A 24008-nucleotide genomic window follows, 5' to 3' on the forward strand; every position below is an offset into this window, starting at 1 on the left:
ATCATAAACTAAGTAGCCTAAAATACATTTTAATAACTTATTTCTTAAAACTTAAAATGGCTAAGTCTGTGACTCAATTTGGAAAATGACCAGACCAGGTTGATTTTGAAACAAGGCCTAATTCTCATAAGCAAATGACTTAACAGGTTAGCAAATCTGGCAGCTTCGATACGAATCAATCTAGGTAGGCTACTGCCACATTTTACCTTCACATGGATGACTTTGGGATAGGCCTATTGGCCGTAATTTAAAGTTTTAATACGTTTCTGCCTAAGATTCTGGAGTTTTTATCGACTGCGGGTATTCGAAAACCAGCCAAATCATTTGTCCGAATTTAAACTGCTCAAGAAAAGGCTCAAGCCCAATGGTAATGGTAGGGGGAAGGTGGGGTTAGTTGAGTCATGTTTCAGATTTTTCCTTATGATTTTTTACCTATTGTAGATACACTTATCAAAGTCTAAGTGAAACAAAGGTAATGAATTATGCTTGCTGCTACCCATTTATGAAAATGCTATCTCCTATTTAATTGCCATTTTTATTACCTCGAACACAGAGCACCGTTTGACTCAACCAACCCCGCATGCAGGGTTAGTTGAGTCAGTGGGTGGGGTTAGTTGAGGCGCAATGGCATTCATGAGATGCATAACTTTTTGGGGCTATTGGGCACCGTCCCCATCTGGCAGACTGGCACTTCTGATTTATACCATCAATGAACGTTTATTGTATCCAGAAGTGGAGAATAGCCTACTTTGTACAATGAGCCACAGGAAATATTAAAAATACCAGGTGGGCCACATGGCTCCTCCAAATTCGCCCGTTTCCACAAACTTTCCATAAAAGAGTTTTCACAGCAAGCAGCAGACACAAATTGTTTTCGAATTTGCCCGACTTCATGCCATTTCTCCAAAAAAAAAATTAAAAAAGGTCTTCACCGCAACCAGGCCCAAATTTCTCTCGATTTCGCCCGACTTCATGCCATTTCTCTAAAAAAAAAGGTCTTCATACCGTCCAGACCCGAATTTCACACGTATTATTGAAAGTGACGTGAAATCTAATACTTTTCATGCTCCAACAGGCCACATTATATTGCTTCGCGAACCACATTTGGCCCGCGGGTCGTAAGTTTCCTACCCCTAAATTAATCACAAGTGGGACATGTAAAAACAGCACTGTTGTCGGTGCACGCCAAATGTGCCCAACTGTTGCATTGGAAACATGTAGAACTACTACTTCCACCATAGGACAGCACGAGTTGCATCCAGTGCAACAACAACGGATCGAGCAATTCCAAGAGTAAGTTATTGATGGTGCCGATCACAGTTACCAAAGCTCCTCTATCCCTAAAAACAATATACCCAACTTGTTTCATGCCTTGTTTGTGGCTTGAGTATTCCATTTTTACTTTAGAAGTATCAGCTCCAGTTTCATTTATCTTCTTCAAATATCTACGAAACGTTTTTTTGTCTACACCAACTCTTTCTGTTGCCTTTCTTAACGACATACCATCTTGCACTAACTTCAAACCAGCTTCAAAAGTCTCCATAAGCCATTGTCCACGACCAGTTTTTTTCATAATTTTTAGGACTTAATTTGAAAATATTTTAAAGCTAAACAGAAAAGTAATAATCAAATAATAGCTCATTTTGTCCAAGTAACTGAATTAATAATGCGCGTTTAGCAATAAAATTCAGAAGTAAGATGCAGCCTGCAACTTGAGGTAGGGTTAGGTGAGTCACTGCCTCAACTAGCCCCGCAGCTATTGACTCAACCAACCCCAATCCTTCTTCGTGACAATTATTGAAAGTATTATCTATACGTAAAGCTTGATCAGTTTTACACAAATGCACGATGCATAAGATAGCTATAAACTATATGAAACTTCGACGCTATCTTCGCTTACGCCTATCCTAGCTTCAGCATCCCAATCAACTTTGAGCTGAAAATATTTACTTTTTAGTCCAAAAAATGGTATTTTGCTGACTGTATAACCTGTATAACTTACACAGCTGCTAAAACAAGATGGACACAGTTACCCATAATGCTTGTTATTTCAAGCTATTACTCTTCACGAAGTCATGTTTGGTTAGTCAGAAAACAATGGTGACTCAACCAACCCACTGACTCAACTAACTCCACTTTCCCTACCTGTTGTAGCCTATACGACAATTTTGATTTGACTGTAGCTACAGTAGCTCGAAAGTTGAAATAGGAGAAAGGTGAGACAAAATGGTCCAAACAAAGAAAATCAATTTTTCAGAAACTTTGCAATAAAAAGTTTTTAGTTGTCGTATCTGTTGATCACTTCAGAATAAAAGGTTCCTTCCTGCCAAAAATTATTTATAGGTTTTCTCATGGCTAGGCCTACCTAAAGATACGGCCTGATTTGTCACATTTTGTAGAAATTTTCAGATTTTGCCAACTTTGGACGACTGTTTAAAAACTTAAAATGAATTTTTCTATAAAATTATATTTTTACGCTTTCTTTACTGTTTTCTCCAGACGACACAATAGGTTTTAACATCACGAGATGTTGAAAAACAAAAACAATTTGATTTCGAAAATTTTAGTGAGATTGTTAATTACTTACCGATAGTTGCCTATGAATTATTCCATCCACCAGTAGCCTCTGACTAACTGGAGAGCTGTCCTCGAAATGTATTGCTCAGGCACACAACTCGAGATTCGAACCAGCGTCGCTTGGTCTTAATGTTTATTCGTTCGTAAAAATCGGAAGCTCAACCAACTGACTTATCGAGGCGGGTGTATCTGTACACACTTTGAATAATGTTGTCCCATCATTTCTTCAATGTACCTCAGTGTCCAAAATAAATAAATTCGTAATATTTTGATGTTAAAACTACAAGCTTGAATCAAACGAATATGTATTACAAGTAAAACAAACACCAATCAAAAATAATATTCAGTGCAGCAATAAATTTCAAAAGTTTACGAGTAGATTTTTCATCAAGTAGGCTAGTCCCCCACCTACCCGTGTAATTTCAATCGACGCTCCTTTTATATTTTCAAAGTTGTTTTGGTAACGTTTGTGAACAAATTGGATCAAGACTTGAAATAATGTAAATCACCAGTAGCCTATTGAATTTGTCAGTCATCAGGACAGGTATAGTTATAATGAAACAATTTCAGTGAACAAAAAGAACAATCTGTTTTATTATGACAAACTTTACGATAAAAATTGTGAATTTTTTGCTTGACATATTCCGTGGTCTAAATTAGCCTACACTCAAGGACTGTAATTCGGACCACTATTCCAAATTTTTGTTTTGTGACTACAGTAGAACTCGGTTAATCCGGATTCGATTTGACCGGCGATTCCATCCTGATTAGGCGAAGGTCCGGATTAACCGATGACGGTTCTATCAAGCCTGACGTTACCTAGATAGAAGGGTATCGGTAAAAATCACCGAAATTGAACGCATTAGTGTTGTCATCTGCCAATTCCGAGACGCGCGATCACCACATTAGCGACCCAGTGATAGAGTTCTTTTAAAATGCAGTATGCATGTAAAATGAATGTATTTGTAGACTCTGCGTCTGACGCAAGAACACACTGGCAAAAGTTACATCTTCAGACATGCGTGTCGGAATAATCTGTAGTCACTCAAAACTTTTGAAAACAGTTACCGCAGACGAGTTTCTATGGAAAACTTACGAAAAATCGGGAAAATCCGGATAAAGCGATAGAGAAAGCGCAACTTTTGTCCGGAATAGGCGAAGATCCGGATTAAATAATCCGGATAATCCAAAGCTGTTTCTCAAGAAAAAGATTACAAATCATTTGTACTTCCAGTTTTATCCGGATTAGGCAAAGATCCGGATTAACCGAATCCGGATTAACCGAGTTCTACTGTATTTCATTTGCTTTTGATAATTTTAAATAATAACTTGGTAAATATGCTATGTAGCGCCGCATGTGATGCATGTATTAAAAAATACAATGGGCATTTCTTGTGGATATACTGTCGTTATCCTCTAAGGGCAGCGCCCCCCAAACTAGGGGTCGTGCAACAAAGTTTAGGGGTCGCAAATAGGCTACTCCAGTTTCCTCAAAGTGTTGAATCAGTTCAGCTTTTTTTTTTCTGACCATCACAACGAAAGACAACATATGTCAAAAATAGCAGAGGTCTAGAAAAAGGTAGAAGCGACAAAACACGAACGTTATAATGTGCATGCTACCAAAGCAGGAGAATCAGTTTAAATGTGGCACGGTGGCAACGCCTTATTAGAATTTTTAAAAGTTAAAAAAAAGGAGAGAAAAAAAGACAAAATTTAATGAATTATTTTTTAACAATTTGTATGTACGTTTGATGTGCAAATGTCAAAAAATTAATAATGGAAACACAAACCATGTTTAGCAGATTTATGCCAATTTATGCTATTACAGCGCAACTCTGTAACCAGCAAAAGTTATACGAGTAATTTCGTAGTACATAGACAGCAACGATTCAATGACTGCTCGACACTTGCCCAAACACCTAGGTCCTAGACCGAGTCGCTGACTCGCTGCCACTGCCCAAGGGTGGTAAAAGGCAGAGCCCCTCGACCTCTGGGATAACGAAAAAGGTTCCAACGAAGAAAAAGAAGCGATGTATGAAGCATTTCGACAAACATTTTTACTTTAAATCTCCAATTTTTTTATTGCTTGTTGGAAACATCAGGACAAATGCTTTCCTGAGAACGAAGTAGGAAAATTCATTGTTTGGGGTTTCTCTGTAGATTGCACGGAGGAGAAAAAACTACAATATTGGCGAAGGGCTTCTTTTATAACTTTAGTAAAAGGCAGGAAAACTTATATGTTGAAATAATGGATCGCTACAATACTAATGTTGGAAAGTAATTGTGCAGGTTGGCAAAGTACATTTGTATACCAATAAACAACCAGTAATTAAAGTTAAATTTTAAAACAAAGTATGATTTATCGCAAAAATTATTTAGGCAAAATCTTTTTGCACCCCTAAAAATTAACCTTTTCCTACACCCATAAAGCCACTCAAAACAAATTAACTTGATTTTGCACTCTATAAGTACTGTTTTAATATTTATTTTTACCGTTAAACGTTCAGGATCGCCGAAAAAAGAATCTCAACTTAAGAGTGGCCACAGACGAAAAAATTTGGGAAGCCCTGTGTTGGGGTGTCCAAATTACAAAAGTTTCCCTTGTAAACATTAGTACGCATGATAGTGGTATAGCAAAAACAAATGTTTACGACATTATAGTGGTTCAGCTTCGGTATAAATTTTTTGTCATTGAAGAAAACTGAGAACTACTGAGTTGGACAATTATAAATAAATTATTTTAAAATAAGCAACAAAATAAAAATGCAGCCCCATCATACACAGGTCACAGAACAACTAACCGAGAGTCAAGCCAAGAAACACGAAATCAAACGACCCAGTTAATTCAAAATTAAGTAGCTTCCAAGTATAAGTGCCATCGGGCTAACTGCGTCCGCAATAACATAACGTATTAATTTGATGATATCATCAATCCTTTTCCTTGTTCTTTTCGTCGGCGTCAATGCTGGCAAGCCTGATGGAAGCATCCATTAAGTGAATGATGCTGATCAGGGTCTTCAAGGCCATGATAGGGGCGCTCAAGTAGAGAATAATGCGCACCAGACCAATACCGGCCACTGCAATGCAATAATGACATCAACACGCGGTGAGGTATTATTGAAGTGAACTTAACAAAATCAAGTTGCTCACAACAGGTTGTTATGGTGTGGGGGTTGAGAAGATTCCACTAAGCTATATATAACCACAGTTAACATGGACTGAGAATAACAAAAAATCTCGCCATGATTATGTGATCAGAATTAGCTCAACTGCCACTATTGATCGTGGTTTGAATCTTTATCCTACAACTGACAAAGCCTCTGATAGCATATTCCGGGCAGTTTCGCATACTTGCAGATGCAGGCTTTGAACCACTGACACAAGCCCGGTTATCGAGATTGACAGACAGAGTGAAGTTTTCCAGTTGTCTATGTATGGTTGACGTTGTCTGTGAATTATTCCATCCACTCGGTACCGCTGAATGGGAATTGGGAAGCAGTCCTTGAAGTACGTTGCTCAAGCGCAGACCACGAGAGCAAAACTAGCGTTACGTGATCTTGCAGGAACGACAATTCTATATTTAGAAGTTTTATTGATAGTTGGAATCTTTATTCTGTTTTGGAAGCTTAACCATATAGCAACTCAGCATGTTTGTAAAGGATATAAAAAACTGCAGAAGATCTGGCCACCGAGGTTGATAAGAGCAAAGTCACCGTTTGTACGTCATGGTTAACACCCATGTATTGTTCTATCTACCCAATGTCGATGAGTGGAGAGCTATCCTAACATGCATCAGCCTCAAACCCAGAAAGTTGAAACAACATAGCTGGGTTTTGCAGTTTCTCTCTTGGCTAGATGACATTTTCATCGCTCAACTGAGATATAAAGACAGGCATTTTTGCATTCGGCCTTTCCGGATCTAATGACCAGTCAAATGGCAAATCAAGAATCAAGGCAAGCACATGCAGTCTACTGAGGCAGCACCTCTGCCGAACTGAGTATAAGTTATATAAAATAAACTAACTTCACAATGTGGATAGCAACGGCCTGTTTTAGCCTGATGCTGCGAGTTCGCTGTGGTAATAGCGAATTGCACTAGCTTTCGGAACACAGTTCCCTAGTCATGTGCTATGACGATTGGTGTTGAAGTCAGTGAGTCGCTGTTTTATGTGGCTCTTTTGTTTGGCTTGAGGCTGCTATCTTGAATGCTGTCTGTTGAGTTTCTGTGTTGTTAGGCGTTATTGCTGTGAAATCTTGTTGAATCAGTTGATTAATAAATTAGGTGACGTAGTTCAACACCATTCGTCATAGCATATTATTATTGATTAGGGAACTGTGTTCAGAAAGCTAGTACAATTCACTATTACCACAGCGAACTCGCAGTGCATCAAGCTAAAACAGGTCGTTAGTATCTACATTGTGAAGTAAGCAACGGTCATGCTGCTAAAAGTGAAACACAATCTATAGAATAAATTAACCTGGTGGTCCCTCGGTGAAGTTGAGAAGGTAAAGCATGGCAAAAAAAAATTCGTTGCCAGAGCACATGATGAACAGGCATGGCTGAAATGAAAAGTAGGCTACGTTAAAAGACAAATTTCCCCCGAAGTACCCACATGTGCCAAGACTTCACAGCATTCCTGCTGCCGAATTGGCTACAGCGTTTTAAGAAAGTTCGAAATGAATTAAATCCTGATCGATTTAACGGGTCAACATCGTGAGCTGAAAAAATTATACTTATTCTAAAAAGGAATATAATTCCTTCAACAGTTAAAGGAAAAAATGTTATTCTAAGAAATTAAAGGCTTTGAAGTTATTAATGTGATGACTGATGACGATAATAAAAAAACAAAGTGGCAATTCTAGTTTGGATAAATGCTTTTTTCAGTAGAATGGAGTGAAAATTTTTTTTCTAAAAAATCAAAAAAGTACCCCTTCAAAAACCTGGCAAATGGCCTAAAACGCGTAAAATTTGGTTTTGGGGTGTTGTCACCTAAACTGGCCGAGCCCGGGGCCGATAAAGGTCACGGAAAGGTCAAATTTCATAAAATCGCCATAACTTTTGAACCAATTATGATAAAAAGATGAAACTGGTCTTAAAAGATGCAGAAGGGCCAAGTTTCTATCTGTTGTAAAAGAAAATTTTTATCTATCTTCTTTAGAAATAGAAATATTTTCAAAAAACTGCTTTTTAGAGGTCTGAGGCACTAAAATATGGAAGAAAACTTGTAATACAGTGAAGTTGAACAATGATTCTGATACTGATTCTTCCATTTCAATTGAATCAACTATATCATCATCTGAACATTCCGAAGGTTTTACTTCAGGAAATCAGACTCACAGGTGGAACAAAATAGATGTAGTTGGCCAAATCTTTAAGCGGTACCAAGTCTCTGATAGAGCAGGTTCGGCACTTGCCAATGCTGCATTACAGGATGTAGGACTAATAGATGATGAAGATAAGAGATTGGTGATAGACAGAAGTAAGTTAAGAAGGGAAAGAAACAAATATCGCGAAGAGATACGAGAAGAGGAAACAAGGCATTTTGCATTAGTGAATGGAATATACATTGATGGAAGACAGGATGCAACACAAATGATGCTTCAAGCTGAAGGAAAATGGTATAGGACGATTCACCTAGAAGAGCATTACGTTGTAGTAGGGGAGCCAGGTGAGTTCTATTTAACTCACCTTGCTCCATAAAATGGCAAAGGGAGAACTATTGCATTAGATGTTTTCAATGCAATTGCAGAAACGGAACTGAAAGAAAAACTTTCAGTGGTTGGTAGGCTACAGATGGTGGCTGCATCGATGACTAGTGCACATAATGGATTTATCAGAAGCTTGAAAGAACTACTTCAGCGGCCTTTGCAATGGGCAATTTGCCTACTACACTGCAATGAAATTTCTTTGCGCCATGTCTTCATCAGCTTAGATGGTACAACTAGAAGCCCAGATAGCTTTTGTGGACTAATAGGGAAGGAATTAAACACCAGTGTCTCAGATTGGCCAGTGGAACAGTTTAAGAAAATTCCTAATCAAAATTTTCCAATTTTGAGCAATGAAGTTATTGAAAATGTTAGTTCTGATCAATATTACGGCTTTAGAATATGCATGGCAGTAACGCTTGGTGATGTGGACATGGATCTGCAACTCTTGGAAGTTAGACCACCCGTTCATTCCAGATGGATGACCCTTGCCTGTAGAATACTACGGTATTATACTTCAACTACCAAACCTTGTCCAAATTTGATCCAATTAGCTGAGTTTTGTGTTCAAATTTAGTTTCCTACATGGTTTAAAATTAAAGAAAAACATCAACTAACAGATGGTCCGAAAAATTTCTTCGATCTTGTCAGAAGAATAGTTCAGTTTCCTAATCAAAAAGTTAAAGATATTGCAAAAAAAGTCGTCCAAAGAAATTCATTTTTTGCACATCCTGAAAATGTCTTGCTTGGTGACAATGATGAGGATGTACGAAGAATTGCTGTTCACAAAAGTCCTGGCCATAAGAAGAAGTTTAAAAGCCTTTACAATTGATGATAATGGTTTCAGTGGAGGGTATATTGAACAGAATGATGAAGATGAGTCTGTAATGCAAACATTGCACAATTCTAGCGCAACCGTTCGCAAATTTCTTCTTCCCAAGTTGAATTTTAGAGCGAAGTTCTTTCATAAATTAGTGAATTTGAATGCACAAGATATGAATCAGCCACCAGCACTTCTAACTCTAAACAATTCTGAAATTGAAAGCATAAGATCTCAGCCTTTGGAACTTTTGCATCCTTGTCATAAAAAAATTAAATCAAGGCAGTTGATGAAACAGTTCAACACTAAAAAGCAATTTAGTTCATGAGCTCATTCCTAAAGATGAGGCACAATGACTCCTCAGTCCTCATTATCACTTGATTTATTTTTGTACCCCAGTGTTTGATCCAACGATCCACTGTTTTATGCTTGACTGTGACTAAAGCAATACTTGTTTTATACTTGTCTATGACTACAGATAAGGATTTTATTGCATGAAGAAGTGCGAATTGAAGCCTGCTTCTAAGCAGCAATGTGTTCTTTAATCACTACTACATCAAGTGTATCTTTAAAAATTTTCCAGTAGTGAACACCGTGTTCACGTGCATATTGGATAGCCTATATTTATCCATATTTAGAAATATAGTAGTTATCATGGCGTGAGCTACTGAGCTAGTAAAAGTTTATCACTCTTTTTGTACTGTACCGTAGTAGGCTAGCATAACAGTCGCTGTTCACAATTTGTTCATTACATTTGAAGGACTCTTTTTGGGCTTAATCATCAAAGAGAAAAGATCTACTTGAGCTTTAATAAATGTATATTGCATACTTGTATAGGTTGAGATGGATTGGTAGATATTTTCAAGGTTGGGGGTAAACATAGGTGGTTTCTAGATTTTGCCCATATTGTACATTCCCTATCTTCAATGTTACAATAATGTTGGCAGCTTAATGCTTACATTTTGTTATGCATCTGTTTCGTTCAATTTCACTAAATTACAAGTTTTGTTCCATATTTCAGCAGATCTGGGACCTCTGAAAAGCAGTTTTTTGAAAATATTTCTATTTCTAAAGAAAGTTAGATAAAACTTTTCTCTTACAACAGATAGAAACTTGGCCCTTCTGCATCTTTTAAGACCAGTTCCATCTTTCTATCATAATTGGTTCAAAAGTTATAGCGATTTTATGAAATTTGACCTTTCCGTGACCTTTATCGGCCCCGGGCTCGGCCAGTTTAGGGGGCAACACCCCAAAACCAAATTTTACGCCAGTTTTAGGCCATTTGCCAGGTTTTTGGAGGGGTACTTTTTTTGATTTTTTAGAAAAAAAATGTTTCACTCCACCCTATTTTTCAGGTACCGTATATAAAGATTATATACGTCGAACAAACGAGCACAACCGGAAACTTTGCTTTAAAATATCAATAACTATCAGCAGATTAACTGGTACTTTGGCTGCATACCCGTGATGTATAGTATATCCGCATGATGGGGTTGCTGGTAAGGTCCATGGACTTGTGACTATTCGCTCCCCTCAGGACCGAGCTATGCAGATGCATCCAGTGGCTCACAATGTCAATACCAAGGCTGGAAACAGAAATGAAACATAATTAGCACAAGAGCATCTATCTAATTATTCTATTAAGTCACTGAAGTCGATTTCTAGGTTTCAGCATTGAGTTAGTCTTGCTTGCGACGTTTTTTTGCCTGAAGTTTTATTATCATTGCACAAAACTACACGGTTTTGACTTTACTTGATTGATAAACCAAGCAACGACTCAACATAACAAGGTGTACAGAGAATATGACTTTAGTTTAGAGTATTTAACCATTCTGAAATACTTAAAAAAATATGTGTTGTTTCATCAGTCTTAAAATACTAAATAATCGATCAACGATCACGTAGCAGCTTCTATGAAATAATTGATGTTCCACAGCTCTGGTAACTACATTTCAAGAAATTTTTACTAATTAGAGTTGCAAACGTACAGTTTGTTGAAAGTAATTACGTGATTTCATAAATTGAAACATACGGTACTCTTAATGATAATTTCTACCCGACGTCGATCCCCACCCTCCGGAAATGTCCCTCGCAAGACTGGCGTGAGTCCGGCTTAACCGCCTACAAACTGGCGTCGGTCGCTTTCGCTCAGACATGTGCAGATGGGGCGTGGCTCCCTCACCGGGATGCGAGTGTGGTGCCACAGACCAGACAGTAGACCATGTCATCCATGACTGCCCAATCTATCAACCACCACATGGAACGCTTGGGTTGAAGGCCTTGGATGACGAGACTGTCGAGTGGCTGATGACTTCATGCCCAAACATATAGTCCGGAAGAAGACAGCTCATACGACGAAGAAAAAGAATGATAATAGCAAGGGAGACCACGTTTCTTGAGCAGATGATTAGAATTCTCGGTAGCCGCTAGCCAAAGATGGGGTCATTCAAAAATTTTTAATACAGGCAATGAGGCAAACACAAAAACAATCACATGTCGCAAAGCTCACAACAATTACACAAATAAACAAACCAAAACTGTTTTATTTCAGAAGTTTCATGAAAAAACGTGAAAGGGAAACTTGTAACGCACTTGTTATAACTTAACCACGTTCACTTTGACGCATGATCAGCGAATTGTCTTGGAAACAAAGAAAATATTACCTGAGTTGAAACCAAAAGGCATACGCAGGGTAGAATACTGCCAACGTAACCATAAGACAGGCCGTAGCTGCTCGGTCGGTTAACTGGTCTAACATCGCTCCAAACTTTGTACCCTGCAACAAAAAACAGAACACATAATGATTAGGAGGAACGTTAGTCACAAACCACTTTAAAAGAAATTCGACAATGATTTCATTTATGAACATGCCAATGCCAGCAATGGTGGCTCAACCACTTCTCCTGATTACTTAGAAACGATGCACAGTAAATACTAAAGTTTGAAATCTAATTCTACAACTTTGTAGTTGTAACTACATTTGTATAATCCCTTATACGCTTGAACAAATAAACATTAAAAACTCATATTTCGTCATTTATGGCTAAATTCGTCTTCATCCTTCACAAGCAATTTTGAATTTCTTGTCTTGATGATAAACAATGATGAAAATCCACAAATAACAACCAATATTGTGTCAGCTCTATGCTGACACAATATTGTGACATAAAACTGTGTCACCAATATTGCATACCAATAAAACAACAAGGGTAGCAAATGGACATTGGACAACATATTCATCTTTTGTCATGCCACGTTGGTGATACGGTAAGTATAAAAAATAGCATACATGAGCCAGAGTCAAACGGTTGTTAATTGAGACATGGGAAAGACTTTTTTGTCAGACTCCATCGAGTCCATAACCCAAATTATAATGTAAAGACTCTTTAGTATTTAATATTGAAGACCAAGTTAAAAAAAAGTTGGAAAAATCAACATACAACCAACTGTGGAATGTGGATTACATGTGCTTTGGAAGATTGTATTGATTACATTTTATGTGTCTTTAATATGTTTATTGATCGAAAATGAAAATATTTACTAGTCCTAATACGGTAGCTGCACTGCTGCAGTGCCGAGATGAAATAAGATCACATCTACCACCACAAAAGAGAGGAGAAAAAACGGAAATTTAGAGTACATTTACAATAATAGCACTTTACTTGGTTTAAAAGTCGAGCAGCATATCCATCAAATGCGTCAAGAAATCCACTCAACAAATAGCAGCTAGCCGCCTTTACATGATCAGTGGGCATGTAATGAAAGGAAACAATGGCTAGAACAATCCTGGCATAACCTGCAATATGTTGGAAAATTATGAAACATAACAAGTAATGTGTGTGCAATACAATAACAAAATGTGCAAATTGGAAAACAGTAGCACAATAACAACGGTTCACGACATTAACCCTTTCGCTGCTATAGGTATGTCTAGTTCCTGTGCTAAGCCCTTTTTTAGGAAAAAATATGCATTTTCAAATGAATGTGCAAAAAGTACTACAAGAGTTTTTTGAAAATTTCTTTTGTGTATTCGTTTTTAAAAAAGGTTGGACTAATAAAAACAGGCAAAATTTTAGAGTTTTGCGCAGTTAGATTGTCACGTGACGTCATGGCAGCCATTTTGGATTTTTTCATTTTTTGTGAAATTGTGAAGAAAGCGTTTTTTTTTGTAATGAAATGTAGTTAGAAAGTCTTTTTTCTTACTAAATATGGATAAAGATACACAAAACGAAAAAAATCAATTACTGAATAACATTTAAAAAATGAAACTGGTAAAAAAAGTAATAAATTAGAAAAAAAAAATTTAGAAAAAAATATGCATTTCATAATGAATGTGAAAAAAATAAGCTCTTATTAGAGCTTTTTGAAAATTTTTTTTGTGTTTTAGATTTTAAAAAAGGTTGAACTAATAAAAAAAAGGAAAATTTTAAAATTTTACACAGATAGATTGTCACGTGACTTCGTGGCAGCCATTTTAGGTGCTTCAATTTTTAGAAAAACTGTAAAAAAAGTTTTTTTTCTAGTAAAATGTTGTTGGAATGTCTTGTTGTTTACTGAAAATGGATAAAAATAAACAAAATGGACAAAAAGAACCATAGAATACCATGTAAAAAATGAAAGATAGCCTACATTGAAAAATAGTTATAGTTTGTAGGCTACATAGTGATTGTAGTCTTCTATCACATAGGCTAATGCTTTTCAATAAATGTTTTTGCTTTCTTTCACAGTACAAACTTCAGGCTGTTGAGTTTGGTGAGAGCAAAATTTAGACATTTAGGCCTACTCGTAGGCTATACGTCTAATGAATCTCTGTTTTTTTCATCAGGTGCGGCCAGGCCCGGATTTAGGGAGGGGGCAGAGGGTGTAGGTGCCCCGGGCCCCCCTTTTGAAGGGACCTCCGACGTAGAAAAAAATGTAATTTTGTGTTATTATTTTTTTTTTCGGCCTTTGAAGTTTCTGCAAAATGCTGTGCAGTGCTGGATTACTGCTACTGTACACGTAGAGGTGGTTTTTCGCGCCGACGGAGCTAAAAAAAATTTTGCACGGGGCCCCCCCGATCTAAAAGTGCCTCCGGCTCCCCATCAGCTAAAGCCGGCCCTGGGTGCAGCTACAGAATAATCCAATTTTATGTGGTAAACCCTAAAACAATCTTTATCTGCATGCAGGCCTGGCTGGCTTGGACAGTCAGGGCAAACTTGGGCGGACCATAAATGCGGGTACTTGGGCGGACCATAAATGGAGTTCTGAATGGAAGTCAAGCGCCACCAGACTCTATTCGTTCAGCCCCGACGCCGACACACGCCCCATCGGCCTAAGGCTACCAAGACAGGCATGGGTGCGCCTCAACCATCTTCAAACTGGCGTCGGGCTTTTCCGCTCAACCATGCACCAACGGGGAATGGCCTCTTCCTCCTCCTGTGACTGTGGTGCCGAGGAACAAACCGCAGACCACATCATCAATGACTGTTCCATCTTCGAGCCATCTAATGGAGTGGAAGGTCTGCGTGTCATGGATGATGAAACCAAAGACTGGCTGCTCTCTAGTAGCCTTCCAGTGTAGTCCGGGAACATCGTAAATCTGGGGTGGTAAAAGAATAGACCCTCGGCCCCAGAGGCTCACACGACGACCACCCTCTTCATCATAATCAGGAAACACATCCATGGATCTATCGTCAAGATGTAAATCATAAAAATCATTCAAATCACATTCCCAATCACTCCCCGGGCTGTCATTGTCAACATGCGGAAACGAAACTTCTCTATCAGCAATATCAAAATTGTCCCCGCTGTCTGTGTCAGCAAAAATCTGACCTACCACTTCCTCCGTATTGAATCGACTACCTCGCACATTGCTCCCCGACATTTTAAAGTTTGACGTTTTTAAACAGCTACAAATAACTTCTAGTGCATAGAAACAAGCCAAGCTGGCGCGTGCAAGTCAATAACTAGCTTTAACAAGGTTTTAACTGACTACCCGGTATTACCGGGTACACTAGAGTGGTTCAAAAAAATACAATTTTCTCAGAATCTTCCTCCACAAGGCTTAAAATGTGCCATTTCCCCATAGAAGTGCCCTTGCAAAAAATTAGACTGATTGGAAGTCGTTTAAAGGTCAATCAGATTTTCACTTTTTTACCACATTCTGCCTATGTCAAACCCTATCGCACACAGGCCGATATTGTGTACAAGAATTACAGAGGGGGAAATGCCCGCTATCATCTTGAAAACCACAGCAGAGAATGAGCTAGACTTCTATATGATGCAGAATTAAACTTAGTGTGTATGTAAACAGATTTATTAACTTAACACCCAACAAAGCAAAAATCTTATTTCCATACTAAACTATCGGCAATTCGGCATCTACCATTATTATTGAAAAACACTCGAAACCGGCATTAGTCTCATCAGTCATCACTTCAATCATTTTCATGAGACTCAGAAACAGTACCAGTACCTACTGCAGTTAGTAAGCATCTACAGGAAAAGGTTTCCGGTGCCAACCAAAGCAACCCTTAATCTCAACAAAGCCTGAAATGAGACTGTGACGAAAACAGTGGCCGAATGTCATATCTGATTTAACACCACAGTCCTTGATGCTAACATTGTATTTTAATTCATTTATCGTGATATGGATGTCTCTTTGTGATAAAAGGAAAATTGTATTATGTTTAAACTTATTTAACCTATCAAAATAATTGAAGTGATGACTGATGAGACTACTGCTGGTTTCGAGTGTTTTTCAATAAAAATGGTAGATGCCGAATTGCCGATAGTTTAGTATGAAAATAAGATTTTTGCTTTGTTGGGTGTTAAGTTAATAAATCTGTTTACATACACACGAAGTTTAATTATGCATCATAAAGAAGTCTAGCTCATTCTCTGCTGTGGTTTTCAAAACAATAGGGGGCATTCCCTCTCTGTAAGTCTTGCACACAATATCGGCCTGTGTGCGATAGGGTTTGACATAGGCAGAATGTGGTAAAAAAGTGAAAATCTGATTGACCTCTAAACGACTTCCAATCAGTCTAATTTTTTGCAAGGGCACTTCTATGGGAAGATGGCACATTTTAAGCCTTGTGGAGGAAGATTCCGAGAAAATTGTGTTTTTTTGAACCACTCTAGGGTACACGTATTTCACCGACATGTTGCTATACCCGGTAACACCGGGTACACGCACTGAAAGGGTTAAGGCGCGAACAAAACGGCGCAGACAAAACGGCGCCAAAGTCAACGTAACAATTTTTTTTTCTTTTGAAAATACTTAACTCAAGCGCTATTAGTTGATCAATAATAGTTTTGATTCAAATGCGTTGCTCACTTCAAGTTCATTTGGGAAGCACGAAATAACATTATTGTAAAGAGAAACTACCGTGCAATAATATCTAATTTGTGATAATTAAATGAGTTCAATAACACTCAATGACATTCTTAATTCAAATGCGTTGCTCCTTATATTCGAAGTCAAGTTCAGTCGGGAAGTAAAGACCACATTTGGTCGGGGAGCAATTTGAAACAGCGTACATTTGTTTGCAATAAGTTCAAAGATTATGTTGCATCATTTTCAAGACAAAATACGGCGCGATTAATATTCCCGCATCACACTTTGCGTTCTGTCTCTCACACTAACAACCGTGACGGCTTCATTTTGTCTCTGCGCCGTTTTGTTCGCGCCTTAATGTCCTGCTTCGCAATAACAAAACGTGCAACTTAAAAAATGAAATCAACTTAGATTACGGTAGACTCTTAAATGGACATTCAGGAGCCAAAAAACTGCAGCCCTAATTACATTTTTAGAAATAACTCCGTTTTTTATAAAAATAAAATAAAAATGGCATCTTGACTTTCAAGTGGCATCCTGACTTTTTCATGAAAAAAAATATCAACAAGAAATGCTTTTATCAAAATCCGCACGTTGTTGTGTAATCGCATTATTTACCATGCGTTTTTACGGATTGTCTTATTAGGAGGATTGCACAGAAAGATTCTGCCAGAATGACAATGGTGTTTGGACGCATTTTGGAATTAAAACAGCAATTACAAAATATGCTATTGTAATACACACAACAATCACACCAAATTATTATACGCTTGAGAGTATGAAAATATCTTTCTAATAAAAAAAGAGTAGGCGTAACTATTTAAGTTAAAAAATAAGATTTTCAAATGTCCTTGAAAAAATGATCACAAATACGCACAATCGCACATGGACTAGGCCTATATATACGGGTCTGCTACTAATTCGGTGAGTCCGATTCGGTGAGTCCGATTCGGTGAGTCCGATTCGGTTAGTCCGATTCGGTGAGTTCCTTACCCCTAACCCTTAACCTTAACTCCTAACCCCTAACCCTAAAACGGCAATGATAATTAGGCTACGGTACCCAATAATTTTTTAAAAAAATCAAAAAATCACCGAATAGGGAATCGGACTCACCGAATTGGACTCACCGAATCGGACTCACCGAAACGGGCCATTCCGATATACTGCAGACAAAACAGTTAACAAGAGTTAAATGGCAACATATTTCATTCCTATTGTATTTGAATAAAATATAACTTCGCCAGCCTGTTGATGTAAATCATAGCCTATATAGCATCATTGATAAAGTTACCATACCAATGAGATTGGGAACATACAAAAAGATATCATGTCGAGTGGTTTTCTTCATTATTCTTGTCAGCAACAATCCTGTGAAAATCTGTAATTCCACTGAAACGCTTTTTTCCACAAGGTGAAAGTGATTGCTGCCTTTTTGTGGATAAAATATTTACTCTACAAAAGTTTTCTTTTACAAAGCAGCAAACAATATGTCCCAATCAGAATTAGGCTATTAGTTTCAGATAATATATAACTTGCCAAACTTAATGCTGTGTCACAATAGGCCTGTTTAAAGCACACATGTAAAAATAACAACTCAGTAAACAGCAAAAAGATAATTTTCTTTACTAAAACTAACAGACAAAACAAGTAATCTAACAAACAAGTAAAACAAGTACCGTAGCCTAAAACATAACTTATGCTTTAAGATATTAAGTGTAAATTTTTTGTGTGCACACATACGTCTAGACACCAGATCCAGAGGTGTATGAAATCAGGTTTTCTGGACTCCTGCTTCACTCCATCATCTGCGAGTCCGAACTCCACTCCTGCTCAAAATGTTTTGAGGATATTGTCCCTCAGGGTGGAATTCAGATTTGCGTCTCAAAATAAGTAAGGCTTATGCGTAAGTCAGAATTATATAGGGCATAGGCCACTATAGGCCAGGTTATAGATATTATATAGCAAGCCTTAAAGCAGCCGGCAGCCATCGCGACCAAGGCCACTAAGTAGTGCTTGAATGACCACCGGTGCTACCTCCGGTTTCTTCTAGCCAATTAGTTAATTTCGCAATAGAATGATCGTGGATTAAATGTCGAAAATATGCAGTGCCATATCAAAGAGTGACGCAGAATTAGGTCAGCGCGTCATAATCACCACTGTTGTATTGCGCGGGAACATTTGCTATTGTGTACATATATGGAATACATCCAGCTGCGATCACCAGCGCTGTAAGTCTTGTTTGCAAAAACCCGATGTTTATTTTAACAAAGTGTTAATCCAAAGTGCTAATTTACATCCGCTGGCAATATTATCGTTTTTATATCAATTCAATGTTGCCGGACATTGAATCGTTGTTAAAAAGGAGAACTAGGTTAGTTGACATCGGAGGGGAAAACACGTGTCTTCATAGTTGAGAAATGTTCCCGCTGTCTGTTAGTGACTTCACACGATCAATGGTGACATCATAACGAAATAAATGGTCAGGTTTTATGAAAGGCGGTACGCAGTTGAAACAATTTACTGAGCTGAGAGCAGTTGAAACAATTTAGTGTCGTTGGATGCTCCCGCAATAGCGGATTACAATCGCGGGAGCTGGTATACAATAGGGTGTTACATTTTTGTACAACCCAGGGCAAAATCGTTCAATATATCATTTATTTGATGGGTTTTTGCACAAAAACTAGTCAGCACAAAAAATAAATTAAAAATATTTATATTTTGAGGTTCCACGCTCTATGGGTAATATTGGATAAAATCTAAAAAATTCAAAAAAATGCAGGATTTTTATGCCTGCTATTTCTTGGATTTATTCATGTGTATTAACTTTTTTTTCAGCAAATGGGCTCTAAAAACAATAGTTTATAAAATCAAGTTGTTGTGTACTTATCTGGCAACCTAGAATATGAAAATCAAAGAAGAAAAAAAAAAAAAAATCTTCACGCGTCACTAGAAATTGGACTAAAATCTTGGATTGCATTGGTTATCCAACTGAGTTACCGCAGCTTCAACTTCCTACTAATGGTGATGTAGCAAGAGCTTTCTTTTGGTTAAGAAATAAAATAATGCTTGATCAAAATACTGAAAAAATTCCTACATTTGTTGAAGTAAAGACATTGTTAGTACAAAATATCATTCAGTTGTGGGGAAAAGCTGGTCTGCCACATGTTAACATTGATCGTGTAACTCAAATGACGAAAGAACTTTTTGATCAGGTGAAAAAACTTCAAGCTAAGCCATTATCTCATCTAAACTCCCCAGCATATTTAATGAAAGTAGCTGCATTTCAGAGTAAACTTGAGAACTTATTTGATGTGAGTTCCTGTAAGTGCAAAATAACAGTTGAGCAGCAATGGCACAAGAAAACAGTATGCAAATGTGATTTTGAAAGGCGCATTCCAGTGCTAGAACCAGGGTTTTTAACTGACCTGAGAAATAGGAGAATACAAGTGATTGGTGGTTTAGATATTCAGGAAACTGAAGCAAATATGAGAAGAATTAGCAAATACAGTTGAAGAAACAATACACCAGAACCATGTAGAGTTCTTTATGGACAATCAATACAGGGAAGCAGTTCAGCAATTGATGAAACCGAGTCTAATGGGTAGTGATGATAATTATGAAATGGAAAGTGCACAAATCCAAGTTGAAGAAGATGAGGCTGGGCCATCTAATCGTACAAAAAGGTTAAGTGTTGTTAGCACAGATAACTGTATTATGGCGGATAAAAAACTGGCTTCAAATCGTTTATCATCATCACTATTGAACTCAGCTGCTGAAATATCTGGACATCCAGAAGCAAAACGATCCCATGTTACAGTTTATCGGCATAAGTTGGCACTGAGGAACACGTTGCTTGGTGAAGTAGAAGAAAAAATGATTAATGCTGTATACTATCAGCTATGCTTTGATGGAAAGCGAATATTCAACAGAGAAAGACTAGTATGTTTGGCCAATTTCACTGATGAAGAAATCTTCATAGCTCTTAAAACTTTTAGAAGAAATGAGAGCGTTACCGGGGAAGCTTGCTTTTTGGCAATAAAGGAGTTGATCCAACCCAGCTTTTTCAAGAAGATTCTATGTGTTATGACAGATACAACATCTCTTAACACAGGACACAGGCGTGGAATTTGTGCAAGAATTTCACAGCATGTTAATAAAGAGTATGAGCATGATGTGCTGTTATAGGAATGCTTATTTCACATAGTCGAATTGTATTTGGGAGATGTTATTAAAGCTCTTGATGGCGATACAACATCACCGGAGTTATTGCAGCATGGATCGGTTTTTAACTTTATTTCGAAGATTTCAAAACATTATCTTCTGGCTAATAATTTGACCACCCCTAATTTAAAACCAACTACAAAAAGTCAACAGATTTTATCTGACTTTTTGGTAGCTGAGTCCACTAAACCTGCTTGCAAGAAATCAATTCGAGATGATCAAGCAGTTTTACTAGCATTGGCTTGCAATACATTCAGACAAGTTCCAAGTTCTTTCTAAAAATATTTATTTTACAAGCAGGAGACAGTGGGACATGCAAGATGGCTAACAACTGCAAATGGGTATTTGCGCATTTTATCATTTTGTCCATTTCAGTTGAATTCCTCACAACATGTTGTTCTGAACCAAATTTCCCAATTTATTGTTGATGTCTACACTCTAATGCAGTGGTTCCCAACCGGGGAGGAATTCCTCCCTAGGGAGGAATTTCATGAGTTCAGGGGAGGAATTTCAGTTATTGCCCGTTCGTGTGCAAGAGCTACCTTTAATAAGTTAATAACTGATTATTTGCTAATAAATTTCATACAAATATTACCCTAAAAGTGTTTCCAGAAAGCGTTATAATCCATTATTTTAGTGTAATTTTGCAAAAATTTTCCGGGGGAGCATGCCCCCGGACCCCCCTAGAATACTCGTGCCTTTGGCACGCTCTAACCCCCCACCAGTTTTATTGCTTCCCTTGCTCAACCCACCAGGATACGCCACTGCACATGAGGTAGCGATGTCTTTAATCAAACACTTTGTCGTTCTCTTTGATCCATCAAATATTTGCCCCCCCCCAAAAAAACATTTCTAGCTACGCCACTGGCCAAACACCCCACTAAAAAACCTTCACATACCTTGGGTTCCGCTCGCGCAGAATGAGGATGATCGACACGATGGTTTTGAGAAGCCAAACCAAAAACTGGCTTATCCGGTAATTTTTATAGACCGCCGGCTGTGCGGTCCCTGATCCCGTTTTTACTTCCGATCGGAATGAGGAAGGAGTCTTAGAACCCTAACATAATGGTGTCTATTACAATCTGGGGGAATTGCAGAGAAACCATTTTAGTTAAAATTCTAGGGTTTCTAAAATTTAGGACTCCCTTTTTTGTTTTTAGTAATATGGGGAGGAATGAATAGTTCCAAAATAGGCAAAGGGAGGAACGCAACAAAAAAGGTTGGGAACCACTGCTCTAATGTTTTGTTCCATTTTTAAAAGACCCAGTGCGGTTGAAGGACCAGCCTTAATGCTTCTGGCAAGAGAATGGTCAGCTAGACCCCTCAAAGCTTTCTTTGATATCACCAGTAAATGTTCTCCTTGTATTTTATTGGGTGACGGAGGAATATGGCAAAGTTTCAAAAATAACCAAATGCCAAATGAAAGACTGATTGGGAATGTTAAGAAACCCTTAGAGGAAAAGAAAATCAAGGATAGCAATGATGACATGAGTGACGAAAAACTGAAAAAGATTGATACAGCGATCAGAGGATATGTTACTTGCATGACCACCAGTCTCGAATATCTGTAGGACACTTGATTTTTTTGTAATATTTCGTATGTTTAAAATATACAGATACACTAGTGAATTGTAGAAGATGAGAGTTTGATATTATTTAGTAATACAGTGCATGTATTCAAGGGCGTTGATAGGACGTGGGCAAGGGGGGGTCTTGGCCCCCCCTAGAATAATCAATATGATTGTGAAACGTACTATTTCAATAAGAAATGCCCCAAATTTTCCACTTAGCCATGACCAGAGGTGTAAAGTAATGAAAGTAATTCTACTTATGTAGATTACATAAGTGGCGCCCCCCTAAAAAATGTCAAAATTACAAAAACGCCCCCCCCCCCCCTTAAAAAAAATTCTGCCGACGTCTTTGCATGTATTAGCCCATGTCTATGTTTCTTACCAGGACAGATTCGATAACATTACTCATACTGTTACTGTGTTGTTCATATGATAAAATCGCCAATATCGGGTGAATCGTTAACGCAAGTGTGGAACCTCAAAATATTATTTTAAGTGAAAAATATTTTGACATAGTTTGTTTGAGTGCATTTCCCACCAAACAAACACTATATTGTAGTAGGTTTGAAAAAATGTAACACCCTAGTATACAAGTTCCCCCCTCCCCCCCTTGGTAACTCATGACAAAGACAGGACTCGACCAAACATATAGGGTGAAACTACTTTACCTTTGCTTTACTATTCACACACTTCAATCGAGTGCAACCTAGTTCGTACCCTGAACAGTTCGTATCCTCAGTTCGTACCCTGAAAAGATCGAGAGAAAAAAATAAAAAAAAGCCGAAGTCGCTGATCGCAGTTTAATAGCACAAAGCCGAACTTGTTGATCGGAGTTTCCGCAAACAAACTAGAGCAGTGGTTCTTAACCTTTTTCCCCTTATTACCCATTTCTGTCCAGATTAAAGTCTCATTACCCAAAATCTAATTTTATCTATCTTGCTATTTTGCCATATTAAAAATATAGAAGAGCGTTATTCAACAAAAACAGCATTTAATGCAAAGAATGACATCAATAGCGTCAGTGAGACATTTGCTCTTGTTTTTTGTGTACAATCGATGCAATATCGGGTGCGATTTTGGATACTGCACAATGCAAATCTGACTCCAGATCTAAAAGCTTGTTTCCGGATTTTTATTTCAAAGCAACAACACTTGAAAATGCTGATTCACAGAGATAAGTGGAAGGGAACATAATCAACAATGTTAGTGGTTTTTGCGCAACTTTTAGATATACTTTGCCTATCATTCCCCAGGATTTTCCCAAGCTTTTATCTTCAGAAGAAGCCTTGACAGATGACTCATAAATCATGTCTAAAAACCCTTCTTGGATATCTTCATCTTCTTCACTGGGAAAATTTTCTTATTAAAATAAAATATCACTGGTTGTTTTGAACGGACTCAAAACATCAAAAAAAGTGTAAGTAATAAAACAACTTTACCACTTACAGCTGTGACATTGTTTGTTACATCTATAATTCTAAATATTTTGGTTCAGCTGATTACCCACCTGCTATCCTGAAATTACCCACATGTGGGTAATTACCCATAGGTTAAGAACCACTGAACTAGAGGGTTAGGGTTAGCGGAAACTGCGGAAAAATATTTGCGGAAACTGCGATCAGCGACGGTTGGGGTTAGAGCATACATTACTCTATGGTTAGGGTAAAGGTTACCGGAAACTGCGGTTAGTGGAAACTGCGGAAAAATGTTTGCGGAAACTGCGATCAGCGAGGGATAGGGCTAGACTAGAGCATAGATTACTTTATGGTTAGGGTAAGGTTAGCGAAAACTGCGG

The 24008-nt window shown here is 37.8% G+C and overlaps 1 protein-coding gene across 1 annotated transcript; it reads right to left on the minus strand.

The window, feature by feature from the left end:
- Positions 1-2865: 2865 nt before the first annotated feature.
- LOC145764603 (CDP-diacylglycerol--inositol 3-phosphatidyltransferase-like) lies at positions 2866-17962 on the minus strand. The gene is made up of 6 exons (XM_082576234.1): positions 17718-17962; positions 12766-12899; positions 11767-11879; positions 10566-10689; positions 7056-7137; positions 2866-5654 (listed from the first exon to the last, which is right to left on the minus strand). The coding sequence occupies exons 1-6, from the start codon at positions 17767-17769 to the stop codon at positions 5506-5508; spliced, it is 654 nt and encodes a 217-aa protein (XP_082432360.1). The 5' UTR covers positions 17770-17962; the 3' UTR covers positions 2866-5505.
- Positions 17963-24008: the final 6046 nt, after the last annotated feature.

The sequence above is a fragment of the Aplidium turbinatum genome, chromosome 2 (assembly GCF_918807975.1).
Source record: "Aplidium turbinatum chromosome 2, kaAplTurb1.1, whole genome shotgun sequence".
Lineage (NCBI taxonomy): Eukaryota > Metazoa > Chordata > Ascidiacea > Aplousobranchia > Polyclinidae > Aplidium > Aplidium turbinatum.